Source organism: Pristiophorus japonicus, chromosome 3 (assembly GCF_044704955.1).
Source record: "Pristiophorus japonicus isolate sPriJap1 chromosome 3, sPriJap1.hap1, whole genome shotgun sequence".
Lineage (NCBI taxonomy): Eukaryota > Metazoa > Chordata > Chondrichthyes > Pristiophoridae > Pristiophorus > Pristiophorus japonicus.
In genome coordinates this window covers 226,359,537-226,371,256 of record NC_091979.1, presented here as the reverse complement: position 1 = coordinate 226,371,256, position 11,720 = coordinate 226,359,537, and the positions used below count along the sequence as shown (strand labels likewise).

General features: G+C 50.5%; 1 protein-coding gene across 1 annotated transcript; it reads right to left on the bottom strand.

Moving 5' to 3' along the window:
* Window positions 1-10,522: 10,522 nt before the first annotated feature.
* Window positions 10,523-11,422, bottom strand: LOC139255328 (probable G-protein coupled receptor 139; the record flags this gene model as incomplete). The annotated part of the gene is made up of 1 exon (XM_070873899.1): window positions 10,523-11,422. A coding segment is annotated over one exon (900 nt), but the record flags the coding sequence as incomplete, so codon positions are not given.
* Window positions 11,423-11,720: the final 298 nt, after the last annotated feature.

Here is an 11,720-nt window from a genome sequence, read left to right as displayed (position 1 = left end):
AAGAGGGAAATAGGATTCTGGTCGTTAAACTTACCAATGGACAAATCTGCCGCAAACACGTGGATCAAGCAAAAAGGAGGTTCAGCAACCCCATAGAAGAAGCAGAGGAAGAACACGATATAAAGTTCACTCCTCCACAGGTGACCGAACACAGGAACCAAAGGGAGGAGAGCCCAGTCACTGCGGGCAGTCCGGACAGGCCTGAGGCACCGCAAACAGCAGACACTCAAGCCAGCACCCAACAACCGGAGCCCCAACTCAGGCGCTCTACAAGGGAGCGTAAACCACCAGAGAGACTCAATCTGTGATCCCAATAAGACTTTGGGGGGGGGGGGGAAGTGATGTCATGTATTCAACCAGCAATGTAATCCATGTATAATCCGACCTAAGTTGTACACTGTGAGAACAATGACCACTGGGTGGTGAACTTGTGGGAGACACTCCTAACCTAGATCTTCAGATATAAAAGGGGAAGCTCCACCCACTTCCATCACTTGAGTGCTATGGAATAAAGGACAGGTCACAGACTGACCGTCTCTCAAGTATGGGCTTCGTGTGCATTTATACTGTATAGTAAGGACGTATCAAAAGGGTCATGGATTCAAACATCACTCGAGACTTCAACACATAATCTAGGCTGTCACTTCAGTGTAGTACAGGTTCGACCTCCAAAATCCGGAGTTCCGGAATCTAGAATGTTACGGAATCCGGATAGCGGGCCGATCCGTGGCGGGGTCGTCCGGAAACTGGAAAATGTTCAGGTATCTGGACTCCTCCCGCCTCGGCGAACTGACCGCCCCGGCCCAACTTCGCCCGCCCCGACCTCACCCCGGCCCCCCCCTCCCTCCCCTTTACCTCAGCTGCCTGACCCCACTTACCTCGGGGCAGACAAGGAACTCCTCCACGGCGGCGGGGCCCCACAGTAATAACATCTCAGCAGCGGGGCCCTCACCAACAACATCTCGACAGCGGGGCCCTCACCAACAACATCTCGACAGCGGGGGCCTCACCAACAACATCTCGACAGCGGGGCCCTCACCAACAACATCTCGACAGCGGGGCCCTCACCAACAACATCTCGGCAGCGGGGCCCTCACCAACAACATCTCGACAGCGGGGCCCTCACCAACAACATCTCGACAGCGGGGCCCTCACCAACAACATCTCGGCAGCGGGGCCCTCACCAACAACATCTCGGCAGCGGGGCCCTCACTAACAACATCTCGGCAGCGGGGCCCTCACTAACAACATCTCGGCAGCGGGGCCCTCACTAACAACATCTCGGCAGCGGGGCCCTCACCAACAACATCTCGGCAGCGGGGCCCTCACTAACAACATCTCGGCAGCGGGGCCCTCACCAACAACATCTCGGCAGCGGGGCCCTCACCAACAACATCTCGGCAGCGGGGCCCTCACTAACAACATCTCGGCAGCGGGGCCCTCACTAACAACATCTCGGCAGCGGGGGCCTCACTAACAACATCTCTTTGGCGGGGCCCTCACCAACAACATCTCGGCAGCGGGGGCCTCACTAACAACATCTCTTCGGCGGGGCCCTCACTAACAACATCTCTTCGGCGGGGCCCTCACTAACAACATCTCTTCGGCGGGGCCCTCACTAACAACATCTCTTCGGCGGGGCCCTCACTAACAACATCTCTTCGGCGGGGCCCTCACTAACAACATCTCTTCGGCGGGGCCCTCACCAACAACATCTCTTCGGCGGGGCCCTCACTAACAACATCTCTTCGGCGGGGCCCTCACTAACAACATCTCTTCGGCGAGGCCCTCACCAACAACATCTCTTCGGCGAGGCCCTCACCAACAACATCTCTTCGGCGGGGCCCTCACTAACAACATCTCTTCGGCGGGGCCCGCGCAATTATCTCGGCAGCGGGGCCCCACAGTAATAACATCTCGGTGGCGAGGCCCCGCCCGAACACTTCCACAGTGGCGAGGCCCCGCCCGAACACTTCCACGGTGGCGAGGCCCCGCCCGAACACTTCCACGGTGGCGAGACCCCGCCCGGACACTTCCACGGTGGCGAGACCCCGCCCGAACACTTCCACGGTGGCGAGACCCCGCCCGAACACTTCCACGGCGGCGAGACCCCGCCCGAACACTTCCACAGTGGCGAGACCCCGCCCGAACACTTCCATGGCGGCGAGACCCCGCCCGAACACTTCCACGGTGGCGAGGCCCCGCCCGAACACTTCCACGGTGGCGAGACACCGCCCGAACACTTCCACGGTGACGAGGCTCTGCCCGGACACTTCCACTGCGGCGAGACACCGCCCGAACACTTCCACGGTGGCGAGACCCCGCCCGAACACTTCCACTGCGGCGAGACCCCGCCCGAACACTTCGACGGCGGCGAGACCCCGCCCGAACACTTCGACGGCGGCGAGGCCCCGCCCGAACACTTCCACGGTGGCGAGGCCCCGCCCGAACACTTCCACTGCGGCGAGACACCGCCCGAACACTTCCACGGTGGCGAGACACCGCCCGAACACTTCCACGGTGGCGAGGCCCCGCCCGAACACTTCCACGGTGGCGAGACCCCGCCCAAACACTTCCACGGTGGCGAGACCCCGCCCGGACACTTCCACGGTGGCGAGACCCCGCCCGAACACTTCCACGGTGGCGAGACCCCGCCCGAACACTTCCACGGCGGCGAGACCCCGCCCGAACACTTCCACGGCGGCGAGACCCCGCCCGAACACTTCCACGGCGGCGAGACCCCGCCCGAACACTTCCACGGTGGCGAGACACCGCCCGAACACTTCCACTGCGGCGAGACCCCGCCCGAACACTTCCACGGTGGCGAGACACCGCCCGAACACTTCCACTGCGGCGAGACACCGCCCGAACACTTCCACAGTGGCGAGACCCCGCCCGAACACTTCCACGGCGGCGAGACCCCGCCCGAACACTTCCACGGTGGCGAGACACCGCCCGAACACTTCCACAGTGACGAGGCTCTGCCCGGACACTTCCACTGCGGCGAGACACCGCCCGAACACTTCCACGGTGACGAGGCTCTGCCCGGACACTTCCACTGCGGCGAGACACCGCCCGAACACTTCCACGGTGGCGAGACCCCGCCCGAACACTTCCACGGTGGCGAGACCCCGCCCGAACACTTCCACGGTGGCGAGACACCGCCCGAACACTTCCACGGTGGCGAGACACCGCCCGAACACTTCCACGGTGGCGAGACACCGCCCGAACACTTCCACGGTGGCGAGACCCCGCCCGAACACTTCCACGGTGGCGAGACCCCGCCCGAACACTTCCACGGTGGCGAGACACCGCCCGAACACTTCCACGGTGGCGAGACACCGCCCGAACACTTCCACTGCGGCGAGACACCGCCCGAACACTTCCACGGTGGCGAGACACCGCCCGAACACTTCCACGGTGGCGAGACACCGCCCGAACACTTCCACTGCGGCGAGACACCGCCCGAACACTTCCACAGTGGCGAGACACCGCCCGAACACTTCCATGGTGGCGAGACACCGCCCGAAAACTTCCACGCCGGCGAGACACCGCCCGAACACTTCCACGGTGGCGAGACACCGCCCGAACACTTCCACGGTGGCGAGACACCGCCCGAACACTTCCACTGCGGCGAGGCACCGCCCGAACACTTCCACGGTGGCGAGACACCGCCCGAACACTTCCACGGTGGCGAGGCCCCGCCCGAACACTTCCATGGCGGTGAGACCCCGCCCGAACACTTCCACAGCGGCGAGACACCGCCCGAACACTTCCACGGTGGCGAGGCTCCGCCCGGCGACCCGAACAGCTCATCGACGAGCAACCCCCCCCCTCCCTTTCTGACATTCCGAAAGCCGTAAATACACAAACCTGGGCTTGGGTGATTTCAGATTTGTGACATCAGAAAGACGTTCCAAAATCCGGCAAAATGCAAAATCCGGCAAAACGCAAAACCGTTCGAAGATTACTCCCGATATCTGGACAATGGTATCCGTCAATGACCACCACTAGAAACAGATTATTTGGTCATTTATCTCATTGTTCTTTGTGGGACCTTGCCGTATGCAAATTGGAACTCCCCTATACTACAACACTGACAACACTTCAAAATACTTTATTGGTTATGAAATACTTTGGCACGTCCTGAGATCGTGAACGATATTATATGAATACAATATATTTATTTTCTTTCTCATAACAGCAGAAGTCCGAGCAGAAAAGACTGTTCTCCTTGCTTGTTCATGCATCTATCTCCACGTTCTCTGTCTAAACCATCATCACAGACATCGATATCCACATTCTCTGTCTAAACCATCATCACAGGCATCTATCTTCACGTTCTCGGTTTAAACCATCATCACAGGCATCTATCTCCACGTTCTCGGTCTAAACCATCACAGATATACTCTGAAAAGGAGCAAATGCAACCAAACTTCTCAATATCCTGTTTAGTTGGGCAAGGCTTTCTTCGGAGGTGGAGGAAGGCATTAATTATTAGATTGAGAAGTGAGAGAGACTGCAGCTGCATTCAAGAGAATGATTATCTCAATATCATCTTTATTGGTGTTGAGCACCTCGCAGCCAATGGTGACTCGGTCATTGTGAGGAGGTGGGTTAGAGACCATTGAAAATATTCTACTGTAAAGGTCGCAATAAGATTATGTCCACATAGAAACATAGAAAATAGGTGCAGGAGTAGGGCAATCGGCCCTTAGAGCCTGCACCGTCATTCAATAAGATCATGGCTGATCATTCACTCAGTACTCCTTTCCTGCTTTCTCTCCATACCCCTTAATCCCTTTAGCCGTAAGGGCCATATCTAACTCCCTCTTGAATATATCCAATGATCTGGCATCAACAACTCTCTGCGGCAGGGAATTTCACAGGTTAACAATTCTCTGAGTGAAGAAGTTTCTCCTCATATCAGTCCTAAATGGCCTACCCCTTATCCTAAGACTATGTCCCCTGGTTCTGGACTTCCCCAACATCGGGAACATTCTTCCCGCATCTAACCTGTCCCGTCAGAATCTTATATGTTTCTATGAAATCCACTCTCATCCTTCTAAACTCCAGTGAATAAAGGCCCAGTTGATCCAGTCTCTCCTCATATGACAGCCCAGCCATCCCTGGAATCAGTCTCGTGAACATTCGCTGCACTCCCTCAATAGCAAGTACGTCCTTCCTCAGACTAGGCGACCAAAACTGAACACAATATTCCAGGTGAGGCCTCACTAAGGCCCTGTACAACTGCTCCTATATTCAAATCCCCTAGCTATGAAGGCCAACATACCATTTGCCTTCTTCACCGCCTACTGTACCTGCGTGCCCACTTTCAGTGACTGATGAACCATGACACCCAGGTCTCATTGCACCTCCCCTTTTCCTAATCTGTCGCCATTCAGATAATATACTGCCTTCGTGTTTTTGCCCCCAAAATGGATAACCTCACATTTATCCACATTATACTGCATCTGCCATGTATTTGCCCATTCACCTAATCTGTCAAAGTCACCCTGCAGCCTCTTAGCGTCCTCCTCATGGCTCACACCGCCACCCAGTTTAGTGTCATCCGCAAACTTGGAGATATTATACTCTATTCCTTCATCCAAATCGTTAATGTATATTGTAAAGAGCTGGGGTCCCAGCACTGAGCCCTGCGGCACTCCACTAGTCACTGCCTGCCATTCTGAAAAGGACCCGTTTATCCTGACTCTCTGCTTTCTGTCTGCCAACCAGTTCTCTATCCACGTCAGTATATTACCCCCAATACCATGCGCTTTGATTTTGTACACCAACCTCTTGTGCGGGACCTTGTCAAAAGCCTTTTGAAAGTCCAAATACACCACATCCACTGGTTCTCCCTTGTCCACTCTGCTAGTTACATCCTCAAAAAATTCCAGAAGATTTGTCAAGCATGATTTTCCTTTCATAAATCCATGCTGACTTGGTCCGATCCTGTCACTACTTTCCAAATGCGCTGCTATTTCATCCTTAATGATTGATTCCAACATTTTCCCCACTACTGATGTCAGGCTAAACGGTCTATAATTACCCGTTTTCTCTCTCCCTCCTTTTTTAAAAAGTGGTGTTGCATTAGCTACCCTCAAGTCCATAGGAATTGATCCAGAGTCGATAGACTGTTGTAAAATGATCACCAATGCATCCACTATTTCTAGGGCCACTTCCTTAAGTACTCTGGGATGCAGACGATCAGGCCCTGGGGATTTATCAGCCTTCAATCCCATCAATTTCCCTAACACAATTTCCCACCTAATAAGGATATCTTTCAGTTCCTCCTTTTCACTAGACCCACTGTCCCCTAGTACATTCAGAAGGTTATTTTATCTTCCTTCGTGAAGACAGAAGACAGACACATATACATGCAACCATCATTCCTTGCATCACCATATAGTACTGTGTCCAAATCTCGGTATGAAAGGAAAGTTCACCAGAAAAACAGCAATCCTTTTAGTGGCAGTAACATACACTGGGAACTGATGTGGGATGTCATCATACCTACTACAGAACATCAAGGTTAAGCCAATTCATGACTTGTGCTGGGAGGAGATTGTGCCCCGCCCCCATCCCCGGTTATCCAACGTGTCCTCCCTGGCTATGTACTTGATAAAATAAACATTTGCAGGGCTTTGGGAATAGAGCGAGGGAGTGGGACTAATTGGATAAATCTTTCAAAGAGCCTGTGCAGGTGCGATGGACTGAATGGCCTCCTTGGATTCTATGCTATGAATCAGCATGAAGCACTGCTTTATCAGTGTGTGTGAATCGGCTCAAAGGGCTGTTCTATTAGTGTATCATCTCCTGGAATATTCCTGGTATTGGTCTCTGGTTAAAACATAATTCACTGCCTGATCTGAGCAAGAGATATGGTCAAACCTAAACCCACCTTAGGCAGCTCCTGATTTGTCCATCAAATGGACGACAAAGAATCATAGTCCTCACTCTCCTGGTCAGACTTGACATGTCTGCCCTTGAAACCTAGGGATTCATGACTGTTTGCACACACACAAACAGCCATCAAACAGATATACTTTAAAAGATTCATGGGATCTACATATTCATCATCATCATCATCATAGGCAGTCCCTCGGAATCGAGGAAGACTTGCTTCCACTCGTGAAGTGTGTTCTTTGGTGGCTGAACAGTCCAATACGAGAGCCACAGACCCTGTCACAGGTGAGACAGATAATCATTGAGGGAAAGGATGGGTGGGACTGGTTTGTTGCACGCTCTTTCCGCTGCCTGCGCTTGATTTCTGCATGCTCTCGACATTGAGACTCGAGGTGCTCAGCTCCCTCCCGGATGCACTTTCTCCACTTAGGGCAGTCTTTGGCCAGGGACTCCCAGATGTCAGTGGGGATGTCGCACTTTATCAGGGAGGCTTTGAGGGTGTCCTTGTAACATTTCCACTGCCCACCTTTGGCTCGTTTGCCATGAAGGAGCTCCGCATAGAGCACTTGCTTTGGGAGTCTCGTGTCTAGCATGTGAACTATGTGCTCTGCCCAGCAGAGCTGATCGCGTATGGTCAGTGCTTCAATGCTGGGGATGTTAGCCTGGACGAAGACACTGATGTTGGTGCGCCTGTCCTCCCAGGGGATTTGTAGGATCTTGCGGAGACATCGTTGGTGATATCTACATATTACCAGAACTGTCTATTGCAAACTTTATTGATAGGCTACAATGATTTCCAGCAAAAGTGCCAAAAAATGTTTTTACTTTATACATATATATATATATATATATACAAGAATGGCAAGACAAAGACCCTATTTTTAGAACAAGTCCTTATATGGGGGAGGGGTGGTGGAGGGGAGGTCACCTCCAAATCATGCGAAGAGGATCAAAATTCACTGCCACCATTTTTTCTCCTGAGCATAGAAACACAGAAATTTGCAGCGCAGAAGGAGGCCATCTCAGCCCATCATATCTGTGCCGGCCGACAAAGAGCCACACGGCCCTCGATCAGCAGCCCTGAAGGTTACATATAAACCCCTGAACAATGAACAATGGCAGAAAGGTAAAGAGCACCCAGCTCAACCAGTCCGCCCCACACAACTGGGACACCCCTTACACAAACATTCTACACTCCACCCCAACCGGAGCCATGCGATCTCCTGGGAGAGGCAAAAACCAGATAAAAACGCAGGCCAATTGGGGAATAAAATATCTGGGAAAATTCCTCTCCAACGCATTCAGGTGATCACCCTGGCTATATTCGATTCCCTGCAGTACTTACCATTGTAGCTGTGCCGGCCAACAAGAGGTTATCCAGTCTAATCCCAGTTACCAGCTCTAAGTCTGTAACCCTGCAGGTTATGGCACTTCAAGTGCCCATCCAAGCCCTTTTAAATATGGTGAGGGTTTCTGCATCCACCACCCTTCCAGGCAGTGAGTTCCAGACCCACACAACCCTCTGTGTGAAGAAGCCCCCCCCTCAAATCCCCTCCACCAACCTTCCACCAACCACCTTAAAACTATGCCCCCTCGTAATTGACCCCTCCACCAATGGAAATAGGCCCTTGCTATCCACTATATCCAGGCCCCTCAAAATGTTGTACACATCAATGAGGTCTCCTCTCAACCTCCTCTGCTCCAATGAGAATAACCCAGCCTTTCCAAGGTATCCTCATAGTTAAGATTCTCCATTCCTAGCATCCTAGTAAATCTCCTCTGCACCCTCTCTAGTGCAATCACGTCCTTCCTATAATACGGTGACCAGAACTGCACGCAGTACTCCAGCTGTGGCCTAACCAGAGTGTCATGTATCTTACATTATTATATATAACTGTATCCTAATATGCTATACATGACTGTAATAAGATATGACCTGCAACCACCAGCATACCTTACCATCAGGGGTGCACTTGCAAGAGACAGGTATATAAGGAGAGGTCTCAGGAAAGTACAGCATTCCAGAGCTGTGAAATAAAGGTGCAGGTCCAGAGTAACCTTGACTTCACTACATGCCTCGTGTGAATCTGTACTGAGGGGACAGGACTTTACACAGAGTATTATACAATTTAAGCATAACCTCCCTTCTGTTGTATTCTATGCCTCGGCCAATAAAGGCAAGCATTCCGTATGCCTTCTTAACCACCTGATCCACCTGGCCTGCTACTTTCAGGGATCTGTGCACAAGCACTCCAAGGTTCCTTTGTTCATCTACACTATTAACTGGCCTACCGCTTAATGTGTATACCCTTTCCTTATTAGCCTTCCCAAAGTGAATTACCTCACACTACTCTGAATTAAATTCCATTTGCCACTGCTCTGCTCACCTAACTAGTAGATTGATGTCCTCCATTATTTCATGCCCAAGTGTTAGTTATTTTTGTTAATTTTTAACAGCATCAGCAAGCTATTCAACTATAGAGGTACAACAGGTAAACCCAAACAATTCTAGCACAGGTTGCCTGATTGCTATTAGGATTCAGAATCCTGGCCTTTTTCTGCACCCTAACACAGTGGTGTTGAGCCCTATTGCTCTCCTGTCATTCCCGCTGAGGTCAGCAATCTTAGCACAGACTGGGAATTCAGCATGAGACCTATTGGTAATCACTCACTGAGCCATGAAAAAAGCCTTGGTATGAAATTCTTAAGAGACAGTGAACTTCTGGTCACCACATTACAGGAAATATGTGATTGCACTGGAGGGGTGGAGAAGAGATTTATAAGAATGTTGCCTGGACTGGAGAATTTTGGCTATGAGGAAAGATTGGAGATGCTGGGTCTGTTTTATGTGGAACAGAGGAGGCTGAGGGGAGACCTGATTGAAGTGTATAAAATTATGAGGGTCCTGGATAGAGTGGATAGGAAGGACCTGTTTCCCTTGGCAGAGGAGTCAACAACCAGGGGGCATAGATTTAAAGTAATTGGGGTGAGGTTTAGAGGAGATACGAGGGGAAATTTCTTCACCCAGAGGGTGGTGGGGGTCTGGAACTCACTGCCTGAAAGGATGGTAGAGGCAGAAATCTTCATTGCAGACCAAGAGCTGGAAAGTGGGATTAGGCTGGATAGTTCTTCTTTGGCCAGCACAGACACAATGGACTGAATGGACTCCTTCAGTGCCATAAATTTCTATGATTCTATGAATTTAAAATAAACATCTTCAAATATCCATCGTTAGTTCACAATACAACAGTGACACAGGAAGTGCTCTCTTGACCTTGGCAGAAAAGCAATTAGTGTTTTCTTCCATATTTGTAGTTGATTACATTATTTTCCCAAGTTCCTGGATTGTTTGAAAAGTGATTAATAAATGTTGAGGTTTAATCACATGACCAGTCATTTTTATTTTCATGATCAGTGAAATTAATTGAAATTTGGGATGTTTTTCTGCTGTTTATAAGTCCTTTTGTTGAATGTTAGTAAGTTTTAAACACAATTGTAAATATGTGTTGTAACTTTCTTTGCAAAGCCTCGGCTGTAAATTTTTGACACAACTAACTGAGAAAGTTTGAGTTCTAATTTAGGAAGTCAATCGGTTGTTTCAATGTTTTAATTAATTCCTAACATGAGTAAACAGGTATGTCACCGCGTTCTTCAGCTCCTCTCTGAATTTAGTCTGGGTCACGGCGTAAATACACGTGTTTGTGCAGCAGCTCAGGAGCTGGAGCATGCAGGTGGTTTGCTGTAAAATAAACACCGGGTCATAGGGACCTTTATAATAATAGGCATTTGTGATTCTCAGAAATAGGAAATATAGAACACCTGTTATCCACAGCAGCACAAAACTTCCAGATAAAGCAAAGAGTAAAGCGATGGATTTCCTTCTGTCCTTCATCTCAGGATCGCTATCTTTCTCACCACTGCTGTGACCCTGAAGCTTCCTGCGAACTCTGCTCACCTCTAAAATGTGTCGGACAGTCAGAATATTGAGCAGCAGAATCAAAGCGAATGGAAGCAACTGGGTGAAAATACGATGGAGCCAAGCAAACAGTGCCCACCCAAAGGAGGAAAAATAACTTGGCTTTACGTTGCAATCCCATGGTATGTTGTTGATTACATACCGAGGTCCAAATACAAAGTACCAGGGAATGCATTTTAACAAGCTCAGCACACACACAGTCACTATGATCACGGTTGCCATTTCCTTGGTGCAATATCTTATTTTCAGCTTTTGGGAACAAACAGCCACAAATCGATCAAAAGTGAATGTGACTGTTAACCAGATGGAAGTGTCCATGACCGCATTAAGGAGGACGATGATGATACAACACATGGGAGTGATGTCCAGGAAAGAACCTCGGAAATAAATATAACTAATCCGGTACAATATCACGTCAAAGATCACCACCAGTAGATCTGCCCCTGCCATCGCCACCAGGTAGCGGCTGATGCATTGGGAGAGGCGGCACTTTCCACGGGACAGGATCACCAATGCTACCAAGTTAGCGATAAAAAAAAGTGTGGAAATTGGTGATCAGGATCGGAGCAAACTCAGCCGTCTGTGTGGGAGTGTTCCAGGTTCCTGGGGTTTGCGTTCGATGTTCTCACAGATACGTTCTCTCATATGTGGCCTGAGCATCGTATGTTCAGGAGTGTGTCTGCCGCCAAATATCTAATTACACAGGGTGAAACACCAGGACCCAATGTGATCTGGATGTTGCATCTTCCACTAGTGTCTCTCAACTATGGTTCTACAGACACATAAATAACAAAAGGAAAATCAGGATAGGGATAGGGCCACTAAGGAATGC